General features: G+C 48.3%; 2 protein-coding genes across 3 annotated transcripts in view; one reads left to right on the forward strand and one right to left on the reverse strand.

Moving 5' to 3' along the window:
* Window positions 1-12081, reverse strand: part of WDR47 (WD repeat domain 47) — a 114189-nt gene extending 102108 nt beyond the window's left edge. Inside the window, exon 1 of one of the 2 annotated variants that reach the window (XM_075322049.1) lies at window positions 11827-12081. The gene's annotated coding sequence lies outside the window, so the exon portion shown is untranslated. The remainder of the gene's footprint in view (window positions 1-11826) is intronic. The other variant, XM_075322050.1, reaches the window with a different exon arrangement.
* Window positions 12082-15950: 3869 nt separating this feature from the next.
* LOC142249316 (E3 ubiquitin-protein ligase TRIM39-like) lies at window positions 15951-17546 on the forward strand. The gene has a single exon (XM_075320951.1). The coding sequence runs from the start codon at window positions 15951-15953 to the stop codon at window positions 17544-17546; it is 1596 nt and encodes a 531-aa protein (XP_075177066.1).
* Window positions 17547-19205: the final 1659 nt, after the last annotated feature.

A 19205-nucleotide genomic window follows, 5' to 3' on the forward strand; every position in this document is an offset into this window, starting at 1 on the left:
CCGCATGATTTTACAAATAATACCCAAGCTTACCCGCAGAATTATGGGGTGACAGTATGGCAGCCCAGCCTTCTAGATGACAGATCACATCATTACAGCTCCACCGCATTCATCGTCAGGTCTGGTAATGGTCCTTGTAAATGGTAAACCCTTCACTGGACGTCTATTTGGAAGCCAGATGTAACTTATGGCTATTACCTATCAGTAGCCCAAGCTACACTGATTTCCTTGAGCACACATTCCGTAGAGCCCATCACATCAATGGGAGAAGCAGAGAAATGTCTGCAATAAATGTGACTTCACCCTCGCAGGACAGAGATCTCTTACAGACACAGCCTGGCCGTCTTCCACTATGCAGGTGAAGCCATCATGTAGATGTGTGTGAGCTCCGGGGGTGATGTACAGGCTGCATAGTGTCTGCATATACAGCAAGTGGGGAGCAGCTCTGTACAATCAGCAGCCATCATGTAGGCACTCAGCCTGGCAGGCCTGGATATTTAGCAATAATGAGGGAAAAAAGCAAAAGTAGAAGATTTGCTTTTCTAAATATATTTCCCTATTTAAAAATTACTTACACACTCTTAGCTCCTAAATCTAGACACCAACTTATATTATTGATCTCCAAAATAGCCTAGTAAACAGCGGACTGACTGATCCCAGAACTAGACTCTCAGTGCACGATAACTGAATCATTTGTAGAAAAAGGTGTCCTCTATGAGCCACCACTAGAGGGAGCACAGCTGTATACAGTTATGTAAGCACTAGCTCTAGAATACCATGATATCCAGGGGATGCCTCTAATGGCAGCTGCAGGCAGTCTGTGTGCTACATGATAAATCTATGCAGCAGGAATCTGGGCTAAAAATGTGATTGACTGCAGCGGTCATTTCTTCATGAGTGTAGACGATATCACATTAGGAGGAAGTACAGGTTAATGTGCACCGGTAGCATAGCAGTGAAGGGTGGTAAGATGGTTATTTCTTCTTTTTAGTTTTAAACCATTCTAGAACCTTTGGTAAAAAATCTTTAACTGCAGAAGGACTCTGAGTCTCAGGTCAATGGATAATCATCCAGCCCTATTCCTGCTCTCAACTGATAAAGAAAACCATCCCTACAGCTATGATAAGCCACGATTTGCCAATACCCTATATTACTTCTTATGTGCCCGCATTCTCCTCCACTTGATAGGGTAAAATCTGTATTTTCCAGCAAAGATTTAGACAAGTGATTTTATTAAAAAGGACATTTATTCAGACCACACATTCACAGGGGTCTCCGTGTACACCTCTCTGGACTCCGTTCCATTTGCGCATATCTTCCAATGTGAGAGCATCGGGAGCGATATGCTACTGACCCCCTGCTGTGAGCGTCATCCGAGGGTCATGTGACTGTGATGCGATCTTGCAATAGGGTCACAGCTGCGGAGAAGAAGGAGGGAGAACTTTCTCCCCATCTCCTCCGCTGCCTGTTTCTGTGTACATCACATTGCAGTCGGATGACATGCGAGTGCAGTGCGATGTGTCACACGCTCCCATAGACTTGTATGGGGGTGCGTGACCTGAGACTCACTGCCAAATGCAGCATGCTGAGATTCATTTCTCAGGCAGATATGGCATGGAAAATCAATCGCAGATGGACACTGCCCCATAATTTTGTACTGGAGCAAGTGCAGTCCAATGTTTTATTGGATTGCACTCGTCTGTGCAAAACACAAGTGGAACTGAAGCCTTTTAGTGATGAGCGAGCACTACCATGCTCGGGTACACATTAGGAGCAGATGGACACTCAGATGGGTGATATTATACCTGAGTAAAATGGAAGTCAATGGAGAACTTGAGAATTTTCCCAGAAGATGTCTTAGAAAAATGCTTGAGAACCCCACTGACTTCCATTATATTTGGGTACTCGAGTTGCACCAATCCGAGCACCGCCACCAACAGCTCCTAATGAATACTGTGCACCTGAGCATGGTAGTGCTCAATCATCACTCATCTCTTTAGATCTTATTTTATCCCTTTATTGTAACTTCTACAGTTATTTTTTATTCAAATCATCTGTGAAAATCGATCTTTTCCAAATCACAAGTGAAAGGCGATACAACTGAATCCAGTGTGGACAATCCTCTGTGAGCCAGGAGACGTCAGCACAGCTCCCCCCTGCCCTGCAGTGTCAGTGTGGTGTCCGCCTGCAGGTCAGGCTGCTTAGCCCCAAAATCCACAAAAACAGCTCTAAATACTCAGCCTGTTCATGTCTAAGGAAATTGCTGGGTCACGTCATTTCTTCTAGGTGGATTCATTGTGGAATCTTCTTCAAAGCTGACACTGTCATGGTAAAAGACTGCAAAATACAGTAAGGGTGTATTCACACGCAGCTATTTATTTTTTTTCGGTACCAAAAGCCAAAGTGGTAGTAGGAAAAATCCGCAGATATTTTACGTGCATGTTTTTCCTCCAGTCCTTAAAGTGGATGAAAAACGCTGCAAAAATACTGAAATAATTTACATGTTGTGAATTTCACAAAACAAAATGAAAATTCACTTTGTTTGTAGTGTAAAACGCACTGTTATTGCTGACAAAAAAAATACAGCAAAAAAAAAAATAAATAAATAAAATCAACTCTGCAAAACCACCACGAGAGTATACCCTAAGCCTAAATTCACATTTCCGTTGTTTTGTTTCGTCGCAATCCGTCACCTTCAGGAATTACGGTATCTAGCAAAATATTTTGCAGGAATCCATTTTTTCCCCATAGGCTTCTATAAGCGATAGATTGTGACTGATGGCTTGTGTTGCATCCGCCGTGTGACGGATCAGTTGTTTACTGACTGACCGTCAGGCGGAAGCAACGCTGAATGTAACGTTTTCTGGAGCGGCAAAAAAAAAACGGACTCCGCAGGTGTCTGTCACCATCCGTCCCAACCTATAATGTATGTCTATGGTGCTGGATTCTGCGGTAATCCATCACACGAAGGAATTCAGTGCTGGATTCAGTCATGCTGTACTGAGCATGCCCAGCATGTCTGGCACTCCCATTGGGCTGTCCCAAACATAAACGGATGACGAAGGATCCGTCAAAAAACGGACGCACAGCAGATGTAACGGATTCGCTTTTTCACAGGATTCCTGAGAATGGAATCCTGTGAAATAACACATCTGTTGCGTCAGTTGACATCTAAAAAATAATGGATCCGTCGTTGCGTCACAACAACGGACCTGACGGAAGCAAAACAATGGAAGTGTGAACTTAGCCGTAAACACCATGTGCACCAGGAGCCTTTTTGCTGAATGTTTGGAGCAGATACTAAAGTTTACCGAAGAATTCTTGGAGCAAAAACAGAGTGAAAACTCTCAAAATCCTCCTCAAAAACTTGGGAGTTTCCGCTCAGCTTCTGCTCCGAAAACACAGCAAAAAGACTGTGCACACACAGTTTCCCCGCTCAGTGGTCATGTGTGCACACACAGTTTCCCCGCTCAGTGGTCATGTGTGCACACACAGTTTCCCCGCTCAGTGGTCATGTGTGCACACACAGTTTCCCCGCTCAGTGGTCATGTGTGCGCACACAGTTTCCCGCTCAGTGGCCATGTGTGCACACACAGTTTCCCGCTCTGTGGCCATGTGTGCACACACAGTTTCCCGCTCAGTGGCCATGTGTGCACACACAGTTTCCCGCTCAGTGGCCATGTGTGCACACACAGTTTCCCGCTCAGTGGCCATGTGTGCACACACAGTTTCCCGCTCAGTGGCCATGTGTGCACACACAGTTTCCCGCTCAGTGGCCATGTGTGCACACACAGTTTCCCCGCTCAGCGCTTGTCATGAGACATCAGGTATACAATTTACATACTTGGTGTCATGTGCTGACCACGTTCCCCACTTAAGACTATATAAAGAAGCGGATGAGAACGTGGTCGGTACCTGATCAGTTATGTAAGGGGCATTTGAGCGGCACCGGTACAGTAAAACATCAGAATCCCGACACTGAGGTTTCCGTATGTTACATGTTCAGAACAGCCCCTTTAATGTATGACAGGTGGGGATCACTGCCAATCCGAAAAACCCAGGGGCCCGGGCGCGTCTGTGCCCCCTCCATGGCTTACACAAGTGCCACATACATCTGATGATCTCATAGCCCCTGCTGGTCTTAGGTTACATTGATGCAATGATTTGGACATGAGGGATTTATCGGGTGAATATTTTACTATTAATAATATTTTGTATTATTTCCCTGAGAACCCCTGTGATCTTTGGTAATGGATGGTACTGTGTAATCGCCTTCCTTACCCACCAGGGAAGGACTCTGGCCTCCTCCATTGCAGCTGATCTCAGAGCCCCCATCAGCTGACTGTATACACGGGTCGTCTATTGCTCTCTGCTTTCAGACATCATTGGACGGACACCGTATGAGGCGGTTATAATATTATGCCACTTCCCATACCCTGTAATGATTGCTGCCACCAGCTGTCCTCTGCATTCATGCCCAGGGCACAGATCTGACACATCTGAGCGGCTGCCCGATCACCGGCACAGGGGGGCTCATTTGCACATCGTGCCATAAATAATTGAACAGTCTGGCTCTCCCATCTGGATAGGAGGCCCCTTCCCAATACACTGGGTGCGAAATAATTAAAAGTCAATACGAGAGCAGTTCTGAAATGAACCACAAGCAACAAAGGAAATGACATTCTGTCTGTATCCTTTCCCAGCCAGAGAAGACATAAGGGGTGGGTGGGATAGCGCTCCCCCAATACTCCCACCGAAGGCGTGCTCACTATCTAGCAGACAGGCCTCCCACCCTACTGATTACATAAACAACAACAGCTCACTATTTGGCAGCTAGGTCACTCCCTGAAATGCAATAGAGAAACTGAGCAGCAAAAAAGGGGCAAAGATAAAATGGGATATTGAAAGATCGAAGAGAAACAGAACGCTTTTAAACAGATAACGAGTGTTAAAGGGGCATCGGCATACATGTGATCCCCTAATCAGATCTGTATGGGGAGGTCACCGAAGTCACAAAATATAACCACCTAACGAGATGTACCATGTGTGCACAGTCACTGATTGGCGCCTTAATGCCCAGCTCTCCATATTCTGAGAAGACGGGTATAAACATGGCAGAGTGACGAAAGACCTGACTCTACATTAAAGAATAAACATCGTTTATATTTTAATTTAAAAACCATTAATGCACATGACAATAAGCAACTTTGTAACAAATTTTAGACAAATCAACTTCTTTCTCATCCTAAACTGATGCCTTATTGTCAAAATCCATGAAGGGAACCAGTCACCAGATTTCTGCATTCTAAACCAAAGCTAGCACCCTAACCAGCGCCTGAGCTGCATTGTATAAAGGTGCATGTTGCCCCATAAGGCTGCTTTCACACCTCCGGTTTTTGCAGTGCAGCTAAATCCGGCTCTAAAACCTATGCAACGGATGCGGCGAAAAAAACGCATCCTTTGCATACGGTTTTACATGCGGCCCGTCCGGTTTTTGCCGGTTGCGGCAGGCTACTGAGCATGTGCAGTGCAAAAAACCGCATCCGGCATCCATAGGCATGCATTGGAAAAAGCGCCACATCGGCCGGATGCGTAGCAATGCGGTTTTTTTCGCCGGACAAAAAAACGTGCCAGGCAACGTTCCATCCGGCCGCCGCATGGGCTAAATATGCCGCATCCAGCAAAAACCGAACGCAAGCCCATGCGGCACAATCCGGCACTATTTAAAGTCTATGGGGAAAAAACGCAACCGGCGGCAAAAAAAAACAAACTGTTGCGTTTTTTCTGCAAAGAGACGGATTGTGCCGCACAGGAAAAAACGGAGGTGTGAAAGCAGCCTAACCCCCAATGTAGACCCCACAAACACCTTTATAGAGTCTCCTGTCTTGTAGTCTAATCGTTGGGTCCGGTCTGATGGACGTCCTATTTTCCGGCTCTTGTCCCTCCTTTTGGCGCTGATCGCCGTCCTCCTTTGATGATTGATGTGGATGGTGCTGGAGACACTGCTGGCTCTCGCAGGCGCACCGATGTTTTCGGCTCTACCCGCTATAGGGCAGAGTGAAGTGAGCTGGCAATGCCTCTGCGCAGGTGCGAGATTTTGCCCGGCTATATGGATGGCACCGGAGACGTCATCCATATCAATCATAAAAGGAGGACGGCGATCAGCGCCAAAAGGAAGGACAAGAGCCGCAAAATAGGACGCCCATCAGATCGGACCCAATGACTAGTATACATGACGCTAGGTTTTATAAAGCTATTTGTGAGGTCTACAGCGGGAGTCAGGGAACAACATGCACCTTCATAGAATGCAGCATAGGCGCTGCTGAAGGGGCAAGTTTAGTTTAACATACAAACATCTGGTGACCGTTTCCCTTTAATCCATGTTTAAAGGGTTTATGCACTTCTCAGACAGCTTCAGCCTAATACTTATGTTTCCCCCAGTAAAATAATAATAGCTATACTGACTAGCAATAACAGCACCGTTAAAGCAGTGTCGTTATTTGCTCTCCTGGGGATCACATGGTCCCTTGCAGCCAATCAGTGGTGGCTACACTCTTTCCTTCTTAATCTAAATCAGATATCTGGAGGAAGCGAGAGCTGATGCTGCCCTCACTTACTCCAGATGTCAATTACATCCGATGGAGGGGTGAGTGAAGCCAATACTCACTGGCTGCATGGACCATGTGATGTGACAATGTCATGTGATCCCCAGGAGAGCCAATGCCATCACTGCAGGGGGTATTAAGGATAGAGAAGGGGTTGTCCAAGTAGTGGACAACCCCTTTAAAATCTGTACTCCGGGAAGCTTGATTGTTTAATTACTGACATTGGAGATGACAGATGCTACTGACAAGATGCTATGTAGTCGGAAGGAGGAGCTCTGCCTCTAGCTCTTCTATCCTCCTCCCTCCCCTTTACAGTTGCTACTGATAATATTCTGAGTAATGTATCAATCTGTCTTCATTGAATACAGATTTTACCCAAGAATTGAGAAGTTTAAAAATGGGACAGCTGTTCAGAAGGAGAAAGAAGAGAATTTATGTGATGAGATATATTACACAGTTTCTTATTGTCATGTATACTATTATTATTATTATTATTCCATGGCGCTTTACATGTGAAAATGGGGCATACATAGACAAGTACAATAATCATGAACAATACAAGCCACAGACAGGTACATGAGGTCCCTGCCCGCGAGGGCTCACAGTCTACAGGAGGAGAGAGGACCCTGCCCATGAGGGCTCACAGTCTACAGGAGGAGAGAGGACCCTGCCCACAGGGGCTCACAGTCTACAGGAGGAGAGAGGACCCTGCCCATGAGGGCTCACAGTCTACAGGAGGAGAGAGGACCCTGCCCATGAGGGCTCACAGTCTACAGGAGGAGAGAGGACCCTGCCCGCGAGGGCTCACAGTCTACAGGAGGAGAGAGGACCCTGCCCGCGAGGGCTCACAGTCTACAGGAGGAGAGAGGACCCTGCCCGCGAGGGCTCACAGTCTACAGGAGGAGAGAGGACCCTGCCCACAGGGGCTCACAGTCTACAGGAGGAGAGAGGACCCTGCCCATGAGGGCTCACAGTCTACAGGAGGAGACAGGACCCTGCCCGCGAGGGCTCACAGTCTACAGGAGGAGACAGGACCCTGCCCGCGAGGGCTCACAGTCTACAGGAGGAGAGAGGACCCTGCCCATGAGGGCTCACAGTCTACAGGAGGAGAGAGGACCCTGCCCATGAGGGCTCACAGTCTACAGGAGGAGACAGGACCCTGCCCGCGAGGGCTCACAGTCTACAGGAGGAGAGAGGACCCTGCCCATGAGGGCTCACAGTCTACAGGAGGAGAGAGGACCCTGCCCGCGAGGGCTCACAGTCTACAGGAGGAGAGAGGACCCTGCCCGCGAGGGCTCACAGTCTACAGGAGGAGAGAGGACCCTGCCCACAGGGGCTCACAGTCTACAGGAGGAGAGAGGACCCTGCCCGCGAGGGCTCACAGTCTATGGGGATGGGTGAGGATACAGTAGGTGAGGATGGAGCTAGTCAGGCAGCTGTATAGTGGACTGAGGGTTACTGCAGTTGTAGGGTTGTCGGAAGAGATGGGTCTTCAGTTTCCTTTTGAAGGTTTCCACAGGGGGCGAGAGTCTCATATGTTGTGGTAGAGAGTTCCAGAGTTTGGGGGAGAACGGGAGAAATCTTGTATGCGATTGTGGGAAGAGGAGATAAGAGGGGAGTAGAGAAGGAGAACTTGTGAAGATCAGAGGTTGCGTGCAGGCAAGTACCGGGAGACTAGGTCAGTAAGGAGGAGACAGGTTGTGGATGGCTTTGTAGGTCATGGTTAGTGTTTTGAACTGGAGTGTTTGGGCAATGGGAAGCCAATGAAGGGATTGGCAGAGAAGAGAGGCCGGGGAATAGCGAGGAGACGGGTGGATTAGTCAGGCAGCAGAGTGTAGGATAGCTTGGAGGGGTGCGAGAGTGTTAGAAGGGAGGCCACAGAGCAGGAGGTTGCAGTAGTCGAGGTGGGAGATGATGAGGGCATGCACTAGTGTTTTTGCAGATTCTTGGTCAAGGAATGTATGGATCCGGGAAATATTTTTTATTTTGAGTCAGCAAGAGGTGGAAAGGGCTTGGATATGGCTTGAAAGAGAAAGGAGAGTCGAGGGTAACCCCCAGGCAGTGAGCACGTGGGGCTGGGAAGAGTGAGCAGCCATTGACTTTGATGGATAGGTCAGGTGAAGTGGTAGAGTGAGATGGGGGAAAGATGAGGAATTCTGTTTTGTCCATGTTTAGTTATCAAGCAAAAAAGAAAGATGAAATAGCAGAGAGACATTGGGATTCTGGTTAGTAAGGAGGTGATGTCAGGTCCAGAGAGGTAGATCTGTGTATCACCAGCGTAGAGGTGATACTGAAAACCGTGGGACTCTATGAGCTGTTTCAGGCCAAAGGTGTAGCTGGAGAACAGCAGTAGTCCAAGAACTGAGCCTTAGGGGGACACCGACAGATACCGTAGGGGGCGAGATGAGGAGGACGAGGTAGTGTAAGATTGGCAGACACAAAGTCCGGTTCGTAAATAAAAATGACGATGTGACACATCACTGGAATCAGGGTCTCTTTTCCTACATTATGCTGCTCGGAGTTGCAAAAACCTGCAGATGTAATTTCCTAAGGGAATCTATTACTAGAAATCACTTGGCTCACTTCTGTTCAAGCATTATACACTACTGTACATTGTGACAAGGATACTGTCCATACGGTGTACCGGCCTCCGCGTCTGTATTCTGTGGACGGTGACGTCAGTACAGTGTACTGGCCTCCGCGTCTGTATTCTGTGCACGGTCACGTCAGTACAGTGTACCGGCCTCTTCACCTGTATTCTATGGATAGTGACATCAGTACAGTGTAGCGGCCTCCGCGTCTTTGTTCTATGGATAGTGACATCAGTACAGTGTACCGGCCTCCGCGTCTGTGTTCTATGGATAATGACGTCAGTACAATGTAACGGCCTCCCCTCTTCTAGCCCTCACGGTCCTCCCCTCTTCTAGCCATCACGGTCCTCCCCTCTTCTAGCCATCACGGTCCTCCCCTCTTCTAGCCATCACGGTCCTCCCCTCTTCTAGCCATCACGGTCCTCCCCTCTTCTAGCCATCACGGTCCTCCCCTCTTCTAGCCATCACGGTCCTCCCCTCTTCTAGCCATCACGGTCCTCCCCTCTTCTAGCCATCACGGTCCTCCCCTCTTCTAGCCATCACGGTCCTCCCCTCTTCTAGCCATCACGGTCCTCCCCTCTTCTAGCCATCACGGTCCTCCCCTCTTCTAGCCCTCACGGTCCTCCCCTCTTCTAGCCCTCACGGTCCTCCCCTCTTCTAGCCCTCACGGTCCTCCCCTCTTCTAGCCCTCACGGTCCTCCCCTCTTCTAGCCCTCACGGTCCTCCCCTCTTCTAGCCCTCACGGTCCTCCCCTCTTCTAGCCCTCACGGTCCTCCCCTCTTCTAGCCCTCACGGTCCTCCCCTCTTCTAGGTCTCACGGTCCTCCCCTCTTCTAGGTCTCACGGTCCTCCCCTCTTCTAGGTCTCACGGTCCTCCCCTCTTCTAGGTCTCACGGTCCTCCCCTCTTCTAGGTCTCACGGTCCTCCCCTCTTCTAGGTCTCACGGTCCTCCCCTCTTCTAGGTCTCACGGTCCTCCCCTCTTCTAGGTCTCACGGTCCTCCCCTCTTCTAGGTCTCACGGTCCTCCCCTCTTCTAGGTCTCACGGTCCTCCCCTCTTCTAGGTCTCACGGTCCTCCCCTCTTCTAGGTCTCACGGTCCTCCCCTCTTCTAGGTCTCACGGTCCTCCCCTCTTCTAGGTCTCACGGTCCTCCCCTCTTCTAGGTCTCACGGTCCTCCCCTCTTCTAGGTCTCACGGTCCTCCCCTCTTCTAGGTCTCACGGTCCTCCCCTCTTCTAGGTCTCACGGTCCTCCCCTCTTCTAGGTCTCACGGTCCTCCCCTCTTCTAGGTCTCACGGTCCTCCCCTCTTCTAGGTCTCACGGTCCTCCCCTCTTCTAGGTCTCACGGTCCTCCCCTCTTCTAGGTCTCACGGTCCTCCCCTCTTCTAGGTCTCACGGTCCTCCCCTCTTCTAGGTCTCACGGTCCTCCCCTCTTCTAGGTCTCACGGTCCTCCCCTCTTCTAGGTCTCACGGTCCTCCCCTCTTCTAGGTCTCACGGTCCTCCCCTCTTCTAGGTCTCACGGTCCTCCCCTCTTCTAGGTCTCACGGTCCTCCCCTCTTCTAGGTCTCACGGTCCTCCCCTCTTCTAGGTCTCACGGTCCTCCCCTCTTCTAGGTCTCACGGTCCTCCCCTCTTCTAGGTCTCACGGTCCTCCCCTCTTCTAGGTCTCACGGTCCTCCCCTCTTCTAGGTCTCACGGTCCTCCCCTCTTCTAGGTCTCACGGTCCTCCCCTCTTCTAGGTCTCACGGTCCTCCCCTCTTCTAGGTCTCACGGTCCTCCCCTCTTCTAGATTATGCTGATGAGCCCAAGATCAGAAGAGAAATATCTCCCAATTTGTCAGATCAGCAAAACTAATACAAATTAATACAATTTCCGCTTTTCCTGTGTTATAAATCCCTTTTCTCCGTAACCAGAGGAAGACGAAGATCACAGACATCAGAGTATGATCTCCTCACAAACATCAGACACTACAGGGACTAATGTGATCTTACACATAGATCCAGCAGATCACACACCCACCAATGTGATCCCCTTATATAGATCTACTGCATATCAGCAGATCACACAACTAGCAATGTGATCTGACAGATCAGCAGACCTCAAACACCTGTGACAGATCAGTGGACAATGCACATCACCAATGTGATCTGCTAATACAGATCTCCTACATATCAGCAGATCACACACTCCACCAATGTGATCTCATATATATGTATAACACAACTACAGATCACACACTCCACCAATGTGATCTGACAGATCACCAAACCAGAGATCTCTCATATATATCTAATAAATAAATAAATTAGAAGATTAGCTCTTGTCAATATGATCTCACATAGATTCATGACAGATCAGCAGATCACAGCCTTCAGCCATGTTATCTCCTACATATCAGCAGATCACAGACTTGCCCAATATGATCTCAGATAGATCTAACACTACTGCTGATCACACCCTCCACCGATGTGATCTGTGACTCATCGGCCGACCCCCGGTCTCTCCTGCGGACAGACATGGCAGACTGATGCGGGCAGCCTGCACCGTGCGGGAGCAGCATCTCCTGGGATGGAGCCTGCCGTCAGCGCTGCTGGAGATGCTCTGGACGCCGCCGCCCTTGCCTCCCCTGGTACCTGGTTGTCCGGTCTCCCGGTCCGGTGCCCCAGAGTCCCGGCCGGCTCCGTGGTCCCTGTGAGCCCCGTTAGTCCCCGTGTCAGGCCCGCTGTTCCCCGCCGCTCCCGGTGCCCGGGCCGCACCACCCTGTCTCTGCGTCTCTTTTCTCTCAGGCTGCGGTTGTCAAGCGGATCCGCCGGTAACCAATCACAGCCCGCAGTGTGAGGACCCCGAGCAGAGCTGCCCGCAGTCCGCCTGAGAGGGTGTGGTGCTGCCCATGATGGGGCAGTGGCCGCAGGGTGTGCGGGGTGTGTACGGTGCGCGGTCCCCCCGCTCTCCCGGGCTCTCAGCAGCCAGTGTTATTTCATGAGGACATTCTGTTGTTCTCTTTTATCAGCCATTTCATCCTGGGCAGCCTGTGATGTATGGAGTTATAGACTTCCACTATGAAGTGTCCTGTGATAACATCAGTGATAGCACACAGGGGAGGACGTGGTCTTCCCTAACATGTGTGTCATATATATACTGTATATACTGTATATAGGAGGCAGGTGGGACTGTGTGCTGACACTGCAGACGGGGCACATAGAGGAATAGGGGAGGATGGGGTCATATATATACTGTATATACTGCATATAGGAGGCAGGTGGGACTGTGTGCTGACACTGCAGACGGGGCACATAGAGGAATAGGGGAGGACGGGGTCATCCCTGTACATGTGTGTCATATATATACTGTATATACTGTATATAGGAGGCAGGTGGGACTGTGACTGTGTGCTGACACTGCAGACGGGGCACATAGAGGAATAGGGGAGGACGGGGTCATCCCTGTACATGTGTCATATATATACTGTATATACTGCATATAGGAGGCAGGTGGGACTGTGACTGTGTGCTAACACTGCAGACGGGGCACATAGAGGAATAGGGGAGGACGTGCTAAACCCTGTACATGTGTGTCATATATATACTGTATATACTGCATATAGGAGGCAGGTGGGACTGTGACTGTGTGCTAACACTGCAGACGGGGCACATAGAGGAATAGGGGAGGATGGGGTCATCCCTGTACATGTGTGTCATATATATACTGTATATACTGCATATAGGAGGCAGGTGGGACTGTGACTGTGTGCTGACACTGCAGACGGGGCACATAGAGGAATAGGGGAGGACGGGGTCATCCCTGTACATGTGTGTCATATATATACTGTATATACTGTATATAGGAGGCAGGTGGGACTGTGACTGTGTGCTGACACTGCAGACGGGGCACATAGAGGAATAGGGGAGGACGGGGTCATCCCTGTACATGTGTCATATATATACTGTATATACTGCATATAGGAGGCAGGTGGGACTGTGACTGTGTGCTAACACTGCAGACGGGGCACATAGAGGAATAGGGGAGGACGTGCTAAACCCTGTACATGTGTGTCATATATATACTGTATATACTGCATATAGGAGGCAGGTGGGACTGTGACTGTGTGCTAACACTGCAGACGGGGCACATAGAGGAATAGGGGAGGATGGGGTCATCCCTGTACATGTGTGTCATATATATACTGTATATACTGCATATAGGAGGCAGGTGGGACTGTGTGCTAACACTGCAGACGGGGCACATAGAGGAATAGGGGAGGACGGGGTCATCCCTGTACATGTGTCATATATATACTGTATATACTGCATATAGGAGGCAGGTGGGACTGTGACTGTGTGCTAACACTGCAGACGGGGCACATAGAGGAATAGGGGAGGACGTGCTAAACCCTGTACATGTGTGTCATATATATACTGTATATACTGCATATAGGAGGCAGGTGGGACTGTGACTGTGTGCTAACACTGCAGACGGGGCACATAGAGGAATAGGGGAGGATGGGGTCATCCCTGTACATGTGTGTCATATATATACTGTATATACTGCATATAGGAGGCAGGTGGGACTGTGTGCTGACACTGCAGACGGGGCACATAGAGGAATAGGGGAGGACGGGGTCATCCCTGTACATGTGTCATATATATACTGTATATACTGCATATAGGAGGCAGGTGGGACTGTGACTGTGTGCTAACACTGCAGACGGGGCACATAGAGGAATAGGGGAGGACGTGCTAAACCCTGTACATGTGTGTCATATATATACTGTATATACTGCATATAGGAGGCAGGTGGGACTGTGACTGTGTGCTAACACTGCAGACGGGGCACATAGAGGAATAGGGGAGGATGGGGTCATCCCTGTACATGTGTGTCATATATATACTGTATATACTGCATATAGGAGGCAGGTGGGACTGTGACTGTGTGCTAACACTGCAGACGGGGCACATAGAGGAATAGGGGAGGACGTGCTAAACCCTGTACATGTGTGTCATATATATACTGTATATACTGCATATAGGAGGCAGGTGGGACTGTGACTGTGTGCTGACACTGCAGACGGGGCACATAGAGGAATAGGGGAGGACGTGCTAAACCTTGTATGTGTGTCATAGTCATGGAGATATATATATATATATATATATATATATTGTATATGGGAGGCAGGCGACACTGCGGTCAGGGCACATAGGGGAGGACGTGCTAAACCCTCTGATAGATGTGACAATCTTGGGCGGCTGCAGGTTTTTAGGCTGGGGATCGGTTCCATAAGAATGGACCTCCTCAGCCTGAGGATACCAGCCCCCGCTGTTGGGCTTTATCATGGCTGGGTATCAAAATTGGGGGGATTGCAACTCGCTTTTTATAATTATTTAGATAGTTAAAAAAAACAACGCATTATTATGACTGGGTATCAAAATTGGGATAACCGCACAATGTTTTTTTTTAATTATATATTTGAATAAAAAAAATTAAGAAAAGCCTCATGCGGTTCTACTGTTTTTGACACAAGCCAAGATAAACGCAGGCTGCCTATAGCCATGGATTTTATCTGTGCTGGGTATCATTATAAGGGGGGACTCTACGCCAATTCTTTATTTTTAGACCTCGATACTGACCCGCAGAGAGCGCCTGTGAGTGGTTGCAGTCAGATGCTGTTACACAGGCTGGGGGCACATTTGACTGCTACTAGTCACAGATGTCAGGACGGACGGTGGGCGGGGAAAGCCGTGCATATGTGATGAGCGATAATGAGTGGCACAGGAAGTGAATGCATGACCTGGAAGCAGTTTGCCGCCATGACTAAATCTTGGTATGTGTGAAGCGCTCGCTTCATTCTTATTTTCTTTATTATTCCTTTTATTTTTTTTTTATTTCTCTAGTGCCAGATCCACATCAAACATCCAAATCCCAGGCACGGCACCCGAGTTCCTTTGAACCTGCGCGGATCCGGACTTTTACTGTCCGGGTCCGCTCATCCCCACTCATAACGTCCTGCCTGCTGGCACCTGGTTCTAGTTCTGTCCCTGCCTGAACCTGGTCCCAGTCTGTCCTGCCTATTGGCACCTGGTCCCAGTCTGTCCTGCCTATTGGCACCTGGTCCCAGTCTGTCCTGCCTATTGGCACCTGGTCCCAGTCTGTCCTGCCTATTGGCACCTGGTCCCAGTCTGTCCTGCCTATTGGCACCTGGTTGCAGTCCTGTCCTGCCTGTACCTGCTACAAGTCCGTCCTGCTTTTAGTACTATTGACTGTGTCCGTCTTGGCTGTGGCATCTACCTTGCTACTGACTGCCTGTCCGTTATGCCCTGTTGGTGCTAGAGACTCTGTCTATCCATCCTGCCTGTGCTGTCTGTCTCAAGCTACCCCGGTGGTCCCTGTCTGCACTTAAGACTCTGTTCTGTCTGCTCCTGTGTCCGTCCCTGCCTTGGGGATCAACTGCCACAGTCTCGGACTTTACCCCATGAAAGGGTAGGCCCGGGGTCTCCCTGTGGTCCAGTGGGTCCACTTTTGCTCACCGCAGCACCATCCCCGGAGGCGAGCATTGCAGTGGCACAAATTCTATTGCTCAACATATAAAGCGGCATTGAAAGTAGTTTTCTGTCAAAGTTTGGCAAAGCTAGCAAATTTGAATTTTATAAGATTTGCTCAGGTCTAATAGAAGTTCTCAGCTGGGTGTTGTGTTATGTCACATGTGCTGAAACATACCCTATAACTCACTTTCATTTCCTTTTTTTTCTGGAATTTGGAAGCCATGGCGTCTGCAGATCTGAGACACGAGCTGAGCTGCTCCATATGTAGGAACATTTATACAGATCCTGTAACCCTGAAATGTGGACAAAACTTCTGCTGGGTCTGTATTGATAGATTGCTGGATACAGAGGGCGGGTATGGAGATTATTCCTGTCCTGAATGTAGAGCAACATTTCGGAAGTGGCCTCCACTACAGAGGAACATAACTCTGTGCAATGTAGTGGAGAATTTCCTGTCTCGTCAGCCACATCAGGAGGAGATCACCGGGATCTGCTGCACTTACTGTATTCACTCTCCTGTACCTGCTGTTACATCCTGTCTAATTTGCGAGGCTTCTCTGTGTGATAATCACCTGAAAGTTCACAGCAAAGGACCAGAACACGTCTTATTTGATCCCAGCACTTCTCTGGAGAACATATGTTCTGGACATAAGAAGATCCTGGAATATTACTGCACTGAGGACGCTGCTTGTATCTGTGTGTCCTGCAGTTTGTTTGGAGAACACCAGGGACACAAGGTAGAGATGCTGGATGAGGCCTCGTTAAAAAAAAAGAAGAAACTGCGAGATGTTCTCCAGAAACTGATCACAAAAAGAAAAAAGACTGAGCAAAGAGTCCAAAGTTTGGAGGAACGCAGGAGAAAAGCTCAAGAAAAAGCATCTGGAGAAGCCGAGAGAGTCACTGGCCTGTGTATAGACATCAGGAGACGACTGGGATACCTGGAGAAGAAGGTCCTGAGTGAGATCTCCAGGCGGAAAGAGCAGGTTTCACTTTCACTGTCTGATGTGATCCATCAGCTGGAAATAAAGAAGGACAAGCTGTCCAGGAAGATGAGGCACATTGAGGATCTGTGTAACATGACTGATCCACTGAGTGTCTTACAGGATCCAGACACCGGGGACTTGTGTGATCTTGAGGAGGACAAAGGTGATGTGGACACAGCACGACATGATGGAGTTGATCAGGGTGTGGAGTTGATCTCACGCATATCACACACAGTATCTGCTTTGATAAATGATGTAAATGTGATCTTCTATGTACAGGATCCTGCAGACATATTACTGGATGTAAACACGGCTGATAATAATCTCCTTATATCAGACGATCTGAAAGCTGCAACCTGGACAGAAATAACACAGAATCGTCCAGAAACAGTAGAGAGATTCCAGGATTCTCAGGTGATGAGCAGGAGCGGATTTACCTCAGGACGACATTACTGGGATGTGGAGATCAGTGGATCAGATTTGTGGATCGTGGGAATGTGTTATCCCTATATAGCTAGGGGGGGGCGTCAGTCACTCATTGGAAATAATAACATGTCCTGGGGTTTATATAAAGGGCTGGTGTATAATAACCAGTGTTCAGTAAGACATGATTGTAAAGTGATCCCATTACCTCAGCAGATCTCCAGTGATGGAGTTAGGATCTGTCTGGATTATGAGGCTGGGCAGCTGTCCTTTTATGAGCTATGTGACCCCATCAGACTCTTACACGCCATCACTACCACCTTCACCGAGCCCCTTCATGCTGTGTTATATGTATATGATGGTTGTATAAAGATACAAGGGGGGATCAACTGTGTGGAACTATCATCATAGAAATCTACCCAATGACTGGTGACATCACTAGGAGAAGAATATATGATTGGTGGCGCACGCAGTGAGTGGGAGGATAAAGGATATATACACGCTATTAACGGCTTTATAATTTATTCTTGTTCAAATATTCAATTCTTTCTTTTTCGTGATACATGAGGCTTAATTTTTATGGTATTTCTGTATTGCTTTATTTTAATATCTGGGTAAAATATAAAAAACAATAGGAAATACGTGTATATTTCTCACATACTTTTACTACAGCAATGGACCGCTAAAATCAATTTAAACTGTTGTCTTTCCAAAGAAATAATTTTTAAACAGTACACGTTTTTTTGATGGGGGGACCTAGACATAGCGATTTAGATTGGAAATGCCTTTTTTTTAAGTTTTCTTTTTTATTTATGCTTTCGTCTATTTTATTTTGCCTTTTTTTCATTATTTTATACACTGTGCCCCCTTGAAGGTCTTAAAAAAACCTTCGTGAGAGCATTTTAACATAACAATACATTCCCTTTTTTGACGATCTCCTTTATAACGGAGGTTGGTACATTAGCTCCAGCTACAAAGAATTAAGTTTCCTGGCTGCATAGGAGAGCTGTCTGGTTTTCCTAGGACCCAGCAGCTCCTGATCCCTCCCTACACCCACCAATCACATGACCGCAGTGTCTGGAGAAGGAAGCACAGTCAGTAATTCCCAATATATATACACATTGCTCAGTGGCGTAACTACAGTCTGATGAGCCCCGATGCAGATTTTGAGCCTGGGCCCCCCATACTGGGCCACTGCTTGGTAAATATGTCCTCATGATGGTTCAATCCTGGTGTATGACACCATGATGGCTATATCCTGGTATATATGGTCCCATCCTGGTATATACAGTGCCTACAAGTAGTATTCAACCCCCTGCATATTTAGCAGGTTTACACATTCGGAATTAACTTGGCATTGTGACATTTGGACTGTAGATCAGCCTGGAAGTGTGAAATGCACTGCAGCAAAAAAGAATGTTATTTCTTTTTTTTTTTTTTTTTAAATTGTGAAAAGTTTATTCAGAGGGTCATTTATTATTCAACCCCTCAAACCACCAGAATTCTGTTTGGTTCCCCTAAAGTATTAAGAAGTATTTCAGGCACAAAGAACAATGAGCTTCACATGTTTGGATTAATTATCTCTTTTTCCAGCCTTTTCTGATTAATTAAGACCCTCCCCAAACTTGTGAACAGCACTCATACTTGGTCAACATGGGAAAGACAAAGGAGCATTCCAAGGCCATCAGAGACAAGATCGTGGAGGGTCACAAGGCTGGCAAGGGGTACAAAACCTTTTCCAAGGAGTTCGGCCTACCTGTCTCCACTGTTGGGAGCATCATCCGGAAGTGGAAGGCTTGTGGAACTACTGTTAGCCTTCCACGGCCTGGACAGCCTTTGAAAGTTTCCACCCGTGCCGAGGCCAGGCTTGTCCGAAGAGTCAAGGCTAACCCAAGGACAACAAGGAAGGAGCTCCGGGAAGATCTCATGGCAGTGGGGACATTGGTTTCAGTCAATACCATAAGTAACGTACTCCACCGTAATGGTCTCCGTTCCAGACGAGCCCGTAAGGTACCTTTACTTTCAAAGCGTCATGTCAAGGCTCGTCTACAGTTTGCTCATGATCACTTG

The sequence above is a fragment of the Anomaloglossus baeobatrachus genome, chromosome 8 (assembly GCF_048569485.1).
Source record: "Anomaloglossus baeobatrachus isolate aAnoBae1 chromosome 8, aAnoBae1.hap1, whole genome shotgun sequence".
NCBI lineage: Eukaryota > Metazoa > Chordata > Amphibia > Anura > Aromobatidae > Anomaloglossus > Anomaloglossus baeobatrachus.

What these genes read in the sequence shown, in the direction of transcription:
- LOC142249316 (XM_075320951.1), top strand. Translation starts at nt 15,951, where the DNA reads ATGGCGTCTGCAGATCTGAGACACGAGCTGAGCTGCTCCATATGTAGG.